This window comes from Bos indicus, chromosome 25 (assembly GCF_029378745.1).
Source record: "Bos indicus isolate NIAB-ARS_2022 breed Sahiwal x Tharparkar chromosome 25, NIAB-ARS_B.indTharparkar_mat_pri_1.0, whole genome shotgun sequence".
NCBI lineage: Eukaryota > Metazoa > Chordata > Mammalia > Artiodactyla > Bovidae > Bos > Bos indicus.
The window spans coordinates 20,295,192-20,312,384 of NC_091784.1; the positions used below are offsets into that span (position 1 = coordinate 20,295,192).

The window sequence follows — 17,193 nt, forward strand, 5'->3', positions numbered from 1 at the left end:
CCTATTAAGATAGATGACTTCACTATTATCCCAGAAAGTGTTCTCATTACTCAAGTGATTCACAAAATTACAGATGAGGCAAAACTTTACTCATATCATTAGTATACATTAATATGCCAGATATTTGGGTGAAAACTAAGAATGCAGTGTTGAGCAAAAAGTCCTCGCTTTCAAAGATCTTATAGTTGAGCAAGGATTTGATGAGTAAATAGGAATTTTATAACATCTCAAGAAGTTAAAAATAAAGCTTGAGTGTTGGGTGTTGTTCTGTCACCTTGATCTAACACTGCGGGCAAGGTCTATGAGCAAAGGGGAAATAAAATCTAATTTGAGATTGGTACAAGGTGTAATGAATCATGAAAGAAAGGGGAGATGTGTATTCTAAGGATATTCAGGGCCAGGAAGTAAGAAAGTAGGGAATATTATATGGCTAGAGAACAGAGAGAGAGAGAGAATAGGAATGACCAAAATGATACCAGAGTGTCAAGTGAAAGGTTGGAGCAAGGATGAATTTCCCAGTTTAGGTCAACTGTAAGTAGCCTTATCTGTGAGGAAAGAAATGATGGAAAACAACAATTCTTTGTTAACTTCTATCTTTGAAATACTTCTGAAACTTAAAGCTCTTAATCATTACTTCCTAATTAATTCCACATAATTATTAGAGAATATTGTTCTTGTTGTCTTCAGTATAATATCAACTGCCACTTATTAAATAATTTTATATATTTCATCTTAGAACATATTCCATGCTTTACATTTTGTGACAGTGGTCCCCGAAGATAACGGTCTCCTTCCCATGTGTTCTGGCCAGGTCTATGCCCAACATGTAGTGTGGAGAAGCTGATGTATTGGGCACAGACCTGGCCAGAAAGACAACAACAAATCCCTGGGGTCTCCTTGGTGTGGTGGGCTGCTCCAGCCAAGTGGCTTCCACTTTCTGCCTGGGAGGAAAAAGGTAGGGCCCTGACCCTTGTGAGGAGGCAGGGCAGTGAAGTTGTCTGTCTCTTTCTCACTGAAAAGTCAAGCATGGTTCAATTCACAACTTCAGCAGACCTTGTTTAATTAGTTTTTGTTTACTTACCAAAAAAAAAAGATACCCACAAAACCAAATCATAAATGACGAAATAAATCCTAAATAAAAAATGGATTTGCTCCACAATATTTCTTAGGAAGATCAAGAATCAGCAATCCAGGTACCCTGAAGGTCCCAAGTGTCATGGGCAAGTAGGGTTTTTCCTGGTAAGACGGATCCATGCATGGGGTTGGATAGTTCTGTGCCAAGAAGCTTGTTGGGGTGTGTGACACCTGGGCTATATATATATATATATATATATATATATATATATATATATAAAATGAGATAATCCTGGTTTATCTGGCTGAATCCTAAATGAAATCTCTAGTGTCCTCATAAGTAAAAGACAGAGGGAGATTTTAGATAGGCAGAAGAATGGAAGACAAGAAGAGAGTAGGCAATGTGATGTTGGACCCAGATAACTGGAGTGTTGCTTCACAGGATAAGAAATATTAGCAGCCACCATAATCTGAAAAAGACAAGAAATGGATTTTTCCCTCAGAGTCTCTGTTGAGGGTGAGGCCCTGCTGACACCTCAGTTTCACCCCAGTGATACTGATTTCAGACTTCCAGTCTCCAGAATTGTAATGGAATATATTTCTTTTGTTTTAACACTAACTCTGTGGTAATTTGCTACAGCAGCCATTGGAAACCAATGCATTCGATATCTCAGAACCTATATTATGTACTTCCTAATGTGTATATGCGCATTCCCTTTTCCTTACCAGGAATGCCTAAACCACCACTTGCCTTTTGAAATTTTCTACTCATTCATAAAGATTCAGCTCAAAAGCTACTTCCTGATCACATCAACCAGAATTAATCACCCTTACCTCTGTTTGGTAACTATGTCCCAAAGGATTAGAGTAATTTCTTACACAGTAAGTTTTCAGTAAATACTTGCAGAATGAATTAATTGTAGCATGTATCACAGTTGTTGAGACACCTGTTTCCTCAATTAAAAGTAGCTTGAAGCCCAAGGGTTATGTCTTGTAATTTTTTGAATGATAATTTTTAGTTGAGGCAAAATTCATATAACATAAAATTATTCAATTTAAAGTTTCCAGCTTAGTAGCATGTGGTACTTTTACAATATTGTGCAACTACACAGTGGAGTGGCAAGTATATTCAAGGGATTAGATCTGGTAGACAAAGAGCCTGAAGAACTATGGATGGACATTTTTAATATTGTACAGGATGCAGTGACCAAAATCATTCCAAACAAAAAGAAATGCAAGAAAGCAAAGTGGTTGTCTGAATAAGCTTTAAAAATAGCTGAGGAAAAAGAGAAGCAAAGATAAAGAGAAAAGGGAAAGACCTACCCAACTAAATAGAGATTCAGAGAATAGCAAGGAGAGATAACAAGGCCTTCTGAAATGAACAATGCAAAGAAGTGGAGGAAAACAATAGAACGGGAAAGACTATAGATCTCTTGAAGAAAATTGGAGGTATCAAGGGAACATTTCATGCAAGGATAGGCATGATAAAGGACATAAATAGTGAGGAACTAACAAGAGCAGAAGAGGTTAAGAAGAGTTGGCAAGAATACACATAGGAACTCTACAAGAAAGGTCTTAATGATCCTGATAACCATAGTGGTGTGGTTAATCACCTAGAGCCAGACATCCTGGAGTGTGAAGTGGACCTTAGGAAGCATTACCATGAATAAACCAATGGAAGTGATGGAATTCCATCTGAGCTATTTAAAATCCTAGAAGATGATGCTGTTAAAGTGCTGCTTTCAATATGCCAGCAAATTTGGAAAAGTCAGCAGTGATCACAGGACTGGAAAAGGTCATTTTCATTCTAATCGCAAAGAAAGACAATGCCAGAGAATGTTCGAACTACAGTACAGTTGCGCTCATTTCATAGGCTAGTAAAGTTATGCTCAAAATCTTTCCAGCTAGACTTCAGCAGTACATGAATTGAAAACTTACACATATGCAAGCTTATTTCAAAGATGCAGAGGAACCATAAATCAAATTGCCAATATCCGTTGGATCATGGAGAAAGTAAGGGGGTTCAAGAAAAACATCTACTTCTGCTACAGTGACTACGCTAAAGACTTTGTGTGGATCACAAAAAACTGTGCAAAGTTCTTAAAGTGATGTGAGTACCAGATCACACTATCTTTCTCCTGAGAATCCTGTATGTGGGTCAAGAAGCAACAGTTAGAACTGGACATAGAACAAATGACTGGTTCAAAGTTGGGGAGGGAATATAACAAGTCTGTATATTGCCACCCTGCTTATTTAACTTCTATGAAGAGTACATCATGCAAAATGCCAGGTTGGGTGAATCACAAGCTGGTAAGATTATACTGTGGTTTGCCTATGTTGTCAAACAGACAGTAGCATAGAACCCTGAAACAGAAAATTCTTCAAAGTATTTTTTATTACTCAATTAATATTTTTATACTCATTAGAAACCAGAATGCATAGATTTTTTAAAAAGTTTTCCCCATTACCAGAAGGTGCCAGGTCACTTTCTTTGTAAGAGGTACTCATAATTCTTTCAAATAGTCTACAAATAGACTATTAAGGAGGTGCTAATGAACAGTGTATTCTCAGGTTCTCTCACTGAAACTAAGTTTCTGTCATGTCTTATGCTTAATTCTAGGTCTCTATCGTCCTACCAGTGGAAAGGTGTATATTAGTGGATATGATATCTCGAAAGATATGGTTCAAGTCAGGAAAAGCTTGGGCTTGTGCCCCCAGGATGACATATTGTTCCATCACTTGACAGTCTCAGAACATCTCTATTTCTACTGTGTGGTGAGCCAGAGATATATTCTTTTTTTCCACTCTTTTCATATGCTTCAGGCAGTGTGACAAAGAACCAACATCTTTATCTTTATGTAGTGGAAATTCATTTTTTGGAGACATTGTTCCTTAACTATAAAGGGGGGCAAAGAGAAGGAAAAGCTCATGTCTAAATAACTCTGTAAGAAAAATCCTGATGAAAGAATTTTTCTAAGGACAAAGTTGGAAGCACCATGTAAACTCTGGCTTCTCTTTTAGATAAAAGGAGTACCTCCAGAAATACAATCTAAAGAAATTAACAAAATGCTGATATCTTTTGGCCTGATAGAAAAGCATGATGCCCTTGCAAAGTCACTGAGTGGAGGAATGAAGCGTAAACTCTCCATTATTATAGCACTTATAGGAGGCTCCAAGGTAAAGAACCACTAACATGGGTCCCTACCCCAGCTAATATATAAAACTGAGCTGACACAAACCTATGAGCTGATATGAATCTAACTCTCTAGAAAGTGAAAGTGAAGTCGCTCAGTCATGTCCGACTCTTTGCGACCTGTGAACTGTAGCCCACCAAGCTTCTCCGTCCATGGGATTCTCCAGGCAAGAATACTGGAGTGGGCTACCCATCAGAGGGTATTTCCATCATTGATCCAGTTTATATAATACGGTTATGGGGTTTTAATTTATTGTTAATTTTTCAAAGTTCTTAATATAGTCTAGATTATGTATTTTAGCTTGCATATGTCCCCCATGTAAAATAGTAAGTTATCACATAAAGAGCATAACATGAATTAAATATGATCATGGAACTGTTCTTCTGATCTGTAGGTGGTGATACTTGATGAGCCAACATCTGGCATGGACCCAGTCTCAAGGAGATTCACCTGGGATGTCCTTCAGAAGCATAAAGAGAATCGTACCGTCTTATTGACAACCCACCACATGGATGAAGCTGATGTCCTGGGTGACCGTATAGCTATCATGGCGAAGGGTACTCTGCAGTGCTGTGGCTCTACAATTTTCCTGAAAAAAGTTTATGGTCTGTCTCCCTTTGATCACTGTTTGGATGCTAATGCCTGAATAACATTCTCTAACATAATTTTATTATCATTTTTGTTCCTCTACACAGAACTTCTTGTGTCCTATTGCATTAAATCTAAACTATTTAAATTGGCTATTTGTAATTTATCTATCTATCCCTATTATTTTTCATTATGATACGATGAGTATATTCTAACTTAGAAAACTCATTCTTTTATTGATCTCAAAAAAGTCATGTTTCTTTCTCTCACCTGGCTTCCACTGAAGTTAGTTTTTGTTGGAATGAAGTAATGCTTCCAAGGTATTTGGTTCATAGACTGATAACTTGTAGGGGAGAAAGTGAGTGACTCAGTATCTCTGACCCTTTTTTCTCTATTGCCAAATCAGCATCATTCCCCTCTGGTGTAATTAGCTAAATATCTTCTAGTTTATTTTTATGAAATCATCTTGAAATGTGGTAGTTGATCAATAGGAATTTATTGAATAGGATATGAATGAATAGTGAAATAAAACAATCTTGATTTTAATAAGAATATACTCTGATTAATCAGTAAGACTAGTACATTAAAAATGAGCCATAATATCATATGTAACTGAGTTCCGATATTACAAGGTTCAAACCAGTAAGTGTATCAGGGCTTCAGAATTGGAGCATACAAATCAATGAGAATAGTTAAGACTGACATTATTCCATTAATCATTAATTTGGTGTTTGAATTCATTCATTCAACTCATATTTATTTTGAGTGAGTTACATTTAATGTTTACACACATTTATCTCATCTCCTCTTCATAACCTCACCATTTTTATGGAGCAGAAAACTGCTGCTTATTCTGAAGTCTGAGTCAATCATGCAGTTAAGTGGCAGAGTTTTGGACCTGGGTTCTTCGAACAACAAAGCCCTTGTTTTGCACTCTAAGATGTGACCATTTTCCCTTTACTCTATCTCAAAGAGGATATTGAGTTGAGTTTTAAGCAGTATATTTGGTTAATATCAGAAATAAAGGGACTCATACTTTTAAATGTTTTTTCACTTGCAGATGGGAACATATAAGTTAATATTCCTATAGCAGATTAATTGTAGGAACAAAATTAATTAACCTAAGTATATTAATGCTTTTAGTTATTGACCTTAAAAAGGCAATGAAGGAAAGAACACCTCTATTTTAGAAAACGATATAAGTAAGTAATAAAAGTATGAGGATAAAAATGCACCTTTTTTCCCCTGGGACAAAGAAGAAGTCAGCTGGCATCAACAGTCTGGGGGAGAATCAGTGAGAAATTAAGTTTGATGGACAGGACATTGAAAACAGCAAGAGTGGTTTGCATTTGATGTGTGAATGCATGTATAAGACAAATTTTGAAATATGAAATTCAGAAGCCCCATTCAAGAATATAATAGAAAGATAGCCTAAAGTAATGAATGCTAAAATAAGAATATGAAAGGTAAAATAATTATGTGTGTCTATACTCCGGTGGCCCAGACAGTAAAGTGTCTGTCTACAATGTGAGAGACCTGGGTTCGATCCCTGGGTTGAGAAGATTCTCTGGAGAAGGAAATGGCAACCCACTCCAGTACTCTTGCCTTGAAAATCCCATGGACAGAGGAGCTTGGTGCAGGCTACTATCCATGGGGTCGCAAAGAGTCAGGCACGACTGAGCAACTTCACTTTCACTTTCATATACATAAATGTGTGTGTGGATGGATGGATGGATATGTAAAATCCTAAAAGGGTCGGAGACACTTGGTGACAATAGTCTGTGTAGCCCATTGTCACATAATGAAGGGAAGACTTCCTAGTACAGTGAGGTGAAATTTTGAAGTTTTCATTCATTAATATGGGGAAGTAAAAGTTTCCACTTTAATGGCATGTACCTGAAATGTGATCATTGAACATTAAGTATGGAAAGAATGACAGAAGGAAGGAAATTTTTAAATATATAAAACAATAGAAAAATGTTTAAACTTTTTCTTTTGTATTGGAGTATAAGTGATTAACAACGTTAAGATATTTTCAAGTGAACAACGAAGGGATGCAGGCATACATATACATGAGTCCATTCTCCTCCCAACTCTCAGCCCATAAAAATTAACAGGTTTAAATTTTAGTAAAAATATGAAACCAGTAAATCTCAAAAATTAAAGATCACTTGCTCTTAAACACAGTATTGATGCCTTGTAAAAATGAAATTTTAAACAAGCAAGATCCTGTGCTTTCTGTTGGTAGAGTATATTTATGTGTTTGATTGGGGCAGATTGCATTTAAAAAATTTTGACCTTTTAAATGGACTTTTTCAGGTGTGGGATACCACTTAATTATTGTAAAGGATCATCACTGTGATGTTAAAGAAATCTCCGAACTGATTAAATATCACATACCAGAAGCCAGATTGGAGAACAATGTTGCAGCTGAATTATCGTTTGTCCTACCCAAGGAGTACACAGACAGGTATGGATCCAGAGAATGTTAGATAATAGTTTGGGGTTATAAGAAATCAATATTACTTTTTAAAGTTTCCCCTGACTTGACAAATAGATTGTGTGCAGCTGTCATTTGACAAGTAATGGTAAAAAAAAAAAAAAAAAGAAAAGAAAAAAAATTACTTCCTAAAGATTTCACTGTCTGCACAGAGGGAAGTCATATAATTTGGCTTGCATTTAGTTTGTCTTGGTATCTTTATTTCTATTTCTTACAGTCTGGTGTTAAGTAGTGACAAGAAATGATAAGCTATTTGCACAAACTTTGTTCAACTGATTTGCTGAGATTATAAGAAAAAAGTGGCCTATGTGGCAGACCTTGCATTCAGAAGCCCTAGAAACTACAGGAAACAGGCAATTTGACCATAACAGTTAAGCAAGCTAGTTACCAAAAGGAGAAAGAAAATATTAATTGTACTTGGGATGTTTATCTTGATTAGGGGAAGAGGAAAATAAGAATATTTATGATAAACTTCCAGGGACTATGCCAGTTTCATCTTCTTTCAAGTTGTAGTTAGCAGCTTGATATTATCTTGAAGCAAACTAATTGGCATTCTCAAAAGAAGATGAATAGAGGGGGACTTCTTCAACTTTCTAATGAACAAAATCCTAACAGCCTACATCATACATAATGGTGAGAAACTCAAAGCTTTCCCGTTAAGATCAGGAACAAGGAAAGGAAGTCCTTTCTCTCCACTGCTTTCAACATCATGCTGGAAGTCCTAGCTAATGCAATAACACGAGACAAAGAAATGTACATACATTAGGAAGAAAGGAATAAAACTCTTTGCAGATAATACAATCATCTTTTGCATACCGCCCAAAAGAATTTACCAAAACAAACAAACAAACAAAAAATCCTTCTAGAACTAGTAAGTGATTGTAGCAAGGTCGCAGGATACAAATTTGATATAAAAGTCAATAACTTTTCTATATATCAACAATTAGCAAATATAGTTTAAAATTACAAGCACAATGCTATTTACATTAGTATTGCCCAAAGCAAAATAGTTAGGTATAAAGTTAATAAAATACATACAAGTTTGATATGAGTAAAACTCCAAAATTCTAATGAATGAAATCAAGATGCTAAATAAATGTGAAGATAGTCCATTTTTACGAATAGGAAGACTCAATACTGTCAAGGAGTCAGTTCTTCCTAACTTGATCTATAGGTTCAATGTAATTCTAGTCAAAATTTCTGTAAGTTATTTTGTGGGTATCAACAAACTGATCCCAAAGTTTATAAAAAGTTTATTCAAATTAATCAACACAATATTGAAAGAAAAGAATAAAGTTAGAAGACTGACAGAAACCAACTCTAAGACTTACTATAAAACTACTATAATCAAGATGGTGTAGTATTAGTGAAAGAATAGAAAAATAGAACAACAGAACAAAGCAGAGAACCCAGAAATATATATATATAGTCACCTGGTCTTTGACAGGGAAGGAAAAGCAATGGAGAAAAGATATTTTCAACAAATGGTGATGGAATGAACAATCAGACATCCACATGCAAAGAAAATAACCTAGACACTTAAAATGGGTGATAAGCCTAAAATTCAAACAAAAAACTATAAATCTCCTAGAAGATAACATAGGACGAAAACTAGCTGACCTTAGGTATGGCAATGACATTTAAATTACAGCACCAATAGCACTTTTCATGACAGGAATAACTGAAAAGCTAGACTTCAGTGAAATTATATTTTTGTTCTGTGTTTGGCAATATCAAGGGAATTAGAAGACAAGACACAGAATGGAAGAAAATATTTGCAAAAAACACATTTAATAAAAAAGTTACACAGCATATACAAAGAACTAGAAAAAGCAAGGGAATTCCTGTTTTTTACTTCTGCTTTATTGACTGCACCAAAGCCTTTGACTGTGTGGATCACAATAAACTGTGGAACAATGTTAAAGAGATGGGAATACCAGACCAACTTACCTGCCTCCTGAGAAATCTATATGCAGGTCAAGAAGCAACAATTAGAACCTGACGTAGAACAGCAGACTGGTTCCAAATTGGGAAAGTACATCAAGGCTGTATATTGTCACTCTGCTTATTTAACTTATATGCAGAGTAATTACATGAAATTACATGAAATGCTGGGCTGGAAGAAGCACAAGCTGGAATCAAGATTGCCAGGAAAAAAATCAATAACCTCAGGGATGCCGATGACACCACCCTTATGGCAGAAAGCAAAGAGGAAGTGAAGAGCCTCTTGATGAAAGTGAAAGAGGAGAGTGAAAAAGCTGGCTTAAAACTCAACATTCAAAAAACTAAGATCATGGCCTCTGGTCCCATCACTTCATGGCAAATAGATGGGGAAACAATGGAAACAGTGACAGACTTTATCTTTTTGGCTCCAAAATCACTGCAGATGGTGATTGCAGCCATGAAATTAAAAGATGCTTCCTCCTTGGAATAAAAGCTATGATCAACCTAGACAGCATATTAAAAAGCAGAGACATTTCATTGCCAACAAAGGTCCATCTAGTCAAAGCTATGTCTTTTCCAGCAATCATGGAAAAGTAGTCACAGCCATAGGCTGTGAGAGTTGGTCCATAAAGAAAACTGAGCATTGAAGAACTGATGCTTTTCAACTGTGATGTTGGAGTGTTTTAAGGTCTTCATAGAGCCATTCAACTTCAGCCTCTTCAGCTGAAATAGTTGGGACATAGACTTGGATTACTGTGATACTGAATGGTCTACCTTAAGTTTGACTAGCTCCCATTTGCTCATTTTGTTTCTATTTATTTTCTCTTTGGAGACAGACTAAGAATATCTGGCTATGATTCATGTTAGAAAAAAAAAATTCACATTCATATGAAATTATGATGTCATGTCTTATATCTATGTATAAACCATTTCAAGTTTATTTTTTTATATGATGTGAAGGAGTGTTCTGATTTTATTGATTTGCATGTAGCTGTCCAGTATTCTCAACACCATATGTTGATGAAACTCTCTTTTCTCCATTGTATATTCTTGCTCCCTTTATCATAATTGACTCTATTCTGTTGCATTAATCTACATGTCTGTTATTGTGCCAATACCATGCTGTTTTGATTACTGTAGCTTAGTTATGTCTGAAGTATAGAATGGTTATGCCTTCAGCTTTGTTCTTATTTTCTTGGGATTTCTTTGTCAATTTTGTATGTTTTGTGGTTCCATACAAATGTTAAGATTATTCTGGTTGTGAAAAGTATCATCAGCATTTTGATAGGAATTGCATTAATCTGTAGATTCCTTTGGGTAGTATGGCCATTTTAAGAATATTAATTCTTCAAATCAAAAACATGTAATAGTTTTCCATTTTTTGGAATCTTCTTGGATTTCCTTTATCAATGTTTTATAGTTTTCAGTGTATAGATCTTTCACATTCTTTATTAAGCTATTTCCTAGATTTTAGGGTTAGACTTTTAAATGGAATGGCTTTTTCCTCTTCTTTCTGATATTTACTTATTGGCTTAATGAAATCAAAGGATTTCTGTATATTCATCTTGTATCCTGCTACCTTGCTGAATTCTTTTATTAGTTCTAAAAATTTTATGTGGAGACTCTATGTTTCTCTTTATAGTGTATCATGTCATCTATCAATAGTTCCATTTTACTTCTCCCTTCCAATGGGGTTGTATTTCATTTTCTTTTCCTGTTTGATTGCTGCAGCTACTACTTCTAATACCATGTTGAATAGAATGGTGAGAATGGGCATCCTTGTCTTTTTCCCGAATTTAGTGAAGAAGTTTTCTGCTTTTTAGCATAGAATATTATGTTGACAGTGGGTTTGTCATAAATGGCTTTTACTTTGTTGAGACATGTTCCCTCTATATCCACTTTGGTGAAAGTTCTTATCATGAATGGATGTTGAATTTTATGAAAAGCTCTTTATGAGTCTACTGAGATGACCATGTATTTTTGTCTTTCCTTTTGTTAATGTGGTGTATCACATTGATTTGTGTGTGTTGAACCATCCTTGTGAACCTTGGAATTGTCCAACTGATCATTATGTTTGATTCTTTTTATGTACTGTTACATTCAGTTTGCAATATTTTATAGAGGATATTTGCATTTATATTCATCAAAGATATTGACTTGTACTTGTCAAATGTGTAGGTATAGTCTCTTTGTCTCTTTTGGGTAATAGAGTGACAGTGGCTTCATGGAAATAATTTTGCAGTGTTCCTTCCTCTTCAATTTTTTGGAATAATTAAAGCAGGATGGTGTAAGCTCTTTTTATATGTTTTGTGGAATTCTGCAGTGAAGGCATCTGGTCCTGGACCATTGTTTTTAAATTACATATTCAGTTTCATTTCTAATGATTGGTCTGCTCAAATTTTCTGTTTCTTCTTGACTCAGTTTTGGCAGGCTGTATATTGCTACAAGGGCTTCCAATGTGGCTCAGTGGTAAAGAATCCACCTGCCAATGCATGAGATGCAGGCTTGATCCCTAGATTGGGAAGGTCCCCTGGAGAAGGAAATGGCATCCCACTGGTATTCTTGTCTGGAAAATCCCATGGACAGAGGAGCTTGGAGGGCTACAGTCCATAGGGTTGTAAAAGAGTCGGATATGACTTAGCAGCTATGCAACAAGAACAACATATTTCTATAAACTTGTCCCTTTGTTCTAGATCATCTAATTTGTTGCCAAATAACTATTTGTAATATACACTTAAAAATGTTTTTGTATTTCTATGGTATCAGTTTTTACTTCTCCTCTTTCATTTCTTATTTTGTTTATTTCAATCCTCCCTCTTTTCTTCTTGGTGAGATCTGCCAGAAGTTTATCAATTTTGTTTATCTTTTCAAACAAGCAATTCTTGGATTTATTGATTTTTTTATATGTTTAATCTCTATTCTATTTCCTTTCTCTCTCTTTTTTTTTTTTTGCATTGATTGATTTTATTTTTAAACTTTACATAATTGTATTAGTTTTGCCAAATATCAAAATGAATCCGCCACAGGCATACGTGTGTTCCCCATCCTGAACCTTCCTCCCTCCTCCCTCCCCATACCATCCCTCTGGGTCGTCCCAGTGCACCAGCCCCAAGCATCCAGCACCGTGCATCGAACCTGGACTGGCAACTTGTTTCTTACACGATATTTTACATGTTTCAATGTCACTCTCTCAAATCCTCCCACCCTCTCCCTCCCCCACAGAGTCCACAAGACTGTTATATACATCAGTGTCTCTTCCGCCGTCCCATACACCAGGTTATTTCTACCATCTTTCTAAATTCCATATATATGCGTTAGTATACTGTATTGGTGTTTTTCCTTCTGGCTTACTTCACTCTGTATAATAGGCTCCAGTTTCATCCACCTCATTAGAACTGATTCAAATGTTTTCTTTTTAATGGCTGAGTAATACTCCATTGTGTATGTGTACCAAAGCTTTCTTATCCATTCATCTGCTGATGGACATCTAGGTTGCTTCCATGTCCTGGCTATTATAAACAGTGATGCGATGAACATTGGGGTACACGTGTCTCTTTCCCTTCTGGTTTCCTCAGTGTGTATGCCCAGCAGTGGGATTGCTGGATCATAAGGCAGTTCTATTTCCAGTTTTTTAAGGAATCTCCACACTGTTCCCCATAGTGGCTGTACTAGTTTGCATTCCCACCAACAGTGTAAGAGGGTTCCCTTTTCTCCACACCCTCTCCAGCATTTATTGCTTGTAGACTTTTGGATCGCAGCCATTCTGACTGGCGTGAAATGGTACCTCATTGTGGTTTTGATTTGCATTTCTCTGATAATGAGTGATGTTGAGCATCTTTTCATGTGTTTGTTAGCCATCTGTATGTCTTCTTTGGAGAAATGTCTATTTAGTTCTTTGGCCCATTTTTTGATTGGGTCATTTATTTTTCTGGAGTTGAGCTGTAGGAGTTGCTTGTATATTTTTGAGATTAGTTGTTTGTCAGTTGCTTCATTTGCTATTATTTTCTCCCATTCTGAAGGCTGTCTTTTCACCTTGCTAATAGTTTCCTTTGATGTGCAGAAGCTTTTAAGGTTAATTAGGTCCCATTTGTTTATTTTTGCTTTTATTTCCAATATTCTGGGAGGTGGGTCATAGAGGATCCTGCTGTGATGTATGTCAGAGAGTGTTTTGCCTATATTCTCCTCTAGGAGTTTTATAGTTTCTGGTCTTACGTTTAGATCTTTAATCCATTTTGAGTTTATTTTTGTGTATGGTGTTAGAAAGTGGTCTAGTTTCATTCTTTTACAAGTGGTTAACCAGATTTCCCAGCACCACTTGTTAAAGAGATTGTCTTAATCCATTGTATATTCTTGCCTCCTTTGTCAAAGATAAGGTGTCCATATGTGTGTGGATTTATCTCTGGGCTTTCTATTTTGTTCCATTGATCTATATTTCTGTCTTTGTGCCAGTACCATACTGTCTTGATAACTGTGGCTTTGTAGTAGAGCCTGAAGTCAGGTAGGTTGATTCCTCCAGTTCCATTCTTCTTAAGATCGCTTTGGCTATTCGAGGTTTTTTTTGTATTTCCATACAAATTGTGAAATTATTTGTTCTAGCTCTGTGAAGAATACTGTTGGTAGCTTGATAGGGATTGCATTGAATCTATAAATTGCTTTGGGTAGTATACTCATTTTCACTATATTGATTCTTCTAATCCATGAACATGGTATATTTCTCCATCTATTAGTGTCCTCTTTGATTTCTTTCACCAGTGTTTTATAGTTTTCTATATATAGGTGTTTAGTTTCTTTAAGTAGATATATTCCTAAGTATTTTATTCTTTCCGTTGCAATGGTGAATGGAATTGTTTCCTTAATTTCTCTTTCTGTTTTCTCATTATTAGTGTATAGGAATGCAAGGGATTTCTGTGTGTTGATTTTATATCCTGCAACTTTACTATAGTCATTGATTATTTCTAGGAATTTTCTGGTGGAGTCTTTAGGGTTTTCTATGTAGAGGATCATGTCATCTGCAAATAGTGAGAGTTTTACTTCTTCTTTTCCAATTTGGATTCCTTTTATTTCTTTTTCTGCTCTGATTGCTGTGGCCAAAACTTCCAAAACTATGTTGAATAGTAATGGTGAAAGTGGGCACCCTTGTCTTGTTCCTGACTTTAGAGGAAATGCTTTCAATTTTTCACCATTGAGGATAATGTTTGCTGTGGGTTTGTCATATATAGCTTTTATTATGTTGAGGTATGTTCCTTCTATTCCTGCTTTCTGGAGAGTTCTTATCATAAATGGATGTTGACTTTTGTCAAAGGCTTTCTCTGCATCTATTGAGATAATCATATGGTTTTTATTTTTCAATTTGTTAATGTGGTGTATTACATTGATTGATTTGCAGATATTGAAGAATCCTTGCATCCCTGGGATAAAGCCCACTTGGTCATGGTGTATGATCTTTTTAATGTGTTGTTGGATTCTGATTGCTAGAATTTTGTTAAGGATTTTTGCATCTATGTTCATCAGTGATATTGGCCTGTAGTTTTCTTTTTTTGTGGGATCTTTGTCAGGTTTTGGTATTAGGGTGATGGTGGCCTCATAGAATGAGTTTGGAAGTTTACCTTCCTCTGCAATTTTCTGGAAGAGTTTGAGCAGGATAGGTGTTAGCTCTTCTCTAAATTTTTGGTAGAATTCAGCTGTGAAGCCATCTGGACCTGGGTTTTTGTTTGCTGGAAGATTTTTGATTACAGTTTCAATTTCCGTGCTTGTGATGGGTCTGTTAAGATTTTCTATTTCTTCCTGGTCCAGTTTTGGAAAGTTGTACTTTTCTAAGAATTTGTCCATTTCTTCCACGTTGTCCATTTTATTGGCATATAATTGCTGATAGTAGTCTCTTATGATCCTTTGTATTTCTGTGTTGTCTGTTGTGATCTCTCCATTTTCAGTTCTAATTTTATTGATTTGATTTTTCTCCCTTTGTTTCTTGATGAGTCTGGCTAATGGTTTGTCAATTTTATTTATCCTTTCAAAGAACCAGCTTTTGGCTTTGTTGATTTTTGCTATGGTCTCTTTTGTTTCTTTTGCATTTATTTCTGCCCTAATTTTTAAGATTTCTTTCCTTCTGCTAACCCTGGGGTTCTTCATTTCTTCCTTTTCTAGTTGCTTTAGGTGTAGAGTTAGGTTATTTACTTGACTTTTTTCTTGTTTCTTGAGGTATGCCTGTATTGCTATGAACTTTCCCCTTAGGACTGCTTTTACAGTGTCCCACAGGTTTTGGGTTGTTGTGTTTTCATTTTCATTCGTTTCTATGCAAATTTTGATTTCTTTTTTGATTTCTTCTGTGATTTGTTGGTTATTCAGCAGCGTGTTGTTCAGCCTCCATATGTTGGAATTTTTAGTATTTTTTCTCCTGTTATTGAGATCTAATCTTACTGCATTTTGGTCAGAAAAGATGCTTGGAATGATTTCAATCTTTTTGAATTTACCAAGGCTAGATTTATGACCCAGGATGTGATCTATCCTGGAGAAGGTTCCATGTGCACTTGAGAAAAAGGTGAAATTCATTGTTTGGGGATGAAATGTCCTATAGATATCAATTAGGTCTAACTGGTCTATTGTATCGTTTAAAGTTTGTGTTTCCTTGTTAATTTTCTGTTTAGTTGATCTATCCATAGGTGTGAGTGGGGTATTAAAGTCTCCCACTATTATTGTGTTATTGTTAATTTCTCCTTTCATACCTGTTAGCATTTGCCTTACGTATTGTGGTGGTCCCGTGTTGGGTGCATATATATTTATAATTGTTGTATCTTCTTCTTGGATTGATCCTTTGATCATTATGTAGTGACCTTCTTTGTCTCTTTTCACAGCCTTTGTTTTAAAGTCTATTTTGTCTGATATGAGTATTGCTACTCCTGCTTTCTTTTGGTCCCTATTTGCATGGAAAATCTTTTTTCCAGCCCTTCACTTTCAGTCTGTATGTGTCCCCTGTTTTGAGGTGGGTCTCTTGTAGACAGCATATGTAGGGGTCTTGTTTTTGTATCCATTCAGCCAGTCTTTGTCTTTTGGTTGGGGCATTCAACCCATTTACATTTAAGGCAATTATTGATAAGTATGATCCCGTTGCCATTTACTTTATTGTTTTGGGTTCGAATTTATACACCCTTTTTGTGTTTCCTGTCTAGAGAATATCCTTTAGTATTTGTTGGAGAGCTGGTTTGGTGGTGCTGAATTCTCTCAGTTTTTGCTTGTCTGTAAAGCTTTTGGTTTCTCCTTCATATTTGAATGAGATCCTTGCTGGGTACAATAATCTGGGCTTAGGGTTATTTTCTTTCATCACTTTAAGTATGTCTTGCCATTCCCTCCTGGCTTGGAGAGTTTCTATTGAAAGATCAGCTGTTATCCTTGTGGGAATTCCCTTGTGTGTTATTTGTTGTTTTTCCCTTGCTGCTTTTAATATTTGTTCTTTGTGTTTGATCTTTGTTAATTTGATTAATATGTGTCTTGGGGTGTTTCGCCTTGGGTTTATCCTGTTTGGGACTCTCTGGGTTTCTTGGACTTGAGTGATTATTTCCTTCCCCATTTTAGGGAAGTTTTCAACTATTATCTCCTCAAGTATTTTTTCATTGTCTTTCTTTTTGTCTTCTTCTTCTGGGACCCCTATGATTCGAATGTTGTAGCGTTTAATACTGTCCTGGAGGTCTCTGAGATTGTCCTCATTTCTTTTAATTCGTTTTTCTTTTTTACTCTCAGATTCACTTATTTCTACCATTCTATCTTCTAATTCACTAATCCTATCTTCTGCCTCTGTTATTCTACTATTTGTTGCCTCCAGAGTGTTTTTGATTTCATTAATTGCATTATTCATTATATATTGACTCTTTTTTATTTCTTCTAGGTCCTTGTTAAACC

At 35.8% G+C, this 17,193-nt stretch overlaps 1 protein-coding gene across 2 annotated transcripts in view; it reads left to right on the plus strand.

Moving 5' to 3' along the window:
• Positions 1 to 17,193, plus strand: part of LOC109578124 (phospholipid-transporting ATPase ABCA3-like) — a 269,893-nt gene that overhangs the window by 126,284 nt on the left and 126,416 nt on the right. For both annotated transcript variants that reach the window (XM_019987123.2, XM_070779771.1), the window contains exons 13-16: positions 3,695 to 3,849; positions 4,096 to 4,251; positions 4,663 to 4,873; positions 7,176 to 7,326. In XM_019987123.2, coding sequence (XP_019842682.2) covers positions 3,695 to 3,849; positions 4,096 to 4,251; positions 4,663 to 4,873; positions 7,176 to 7,326 — 673 coding nt within the window. The remainder of the gene's footprint in view (positions 1 to 3,694; positions 3,850 to 4,095; positions 4,252 to 4,662; positions 4,874 to 7,175; positions 7,327 to 17,193) is intronic.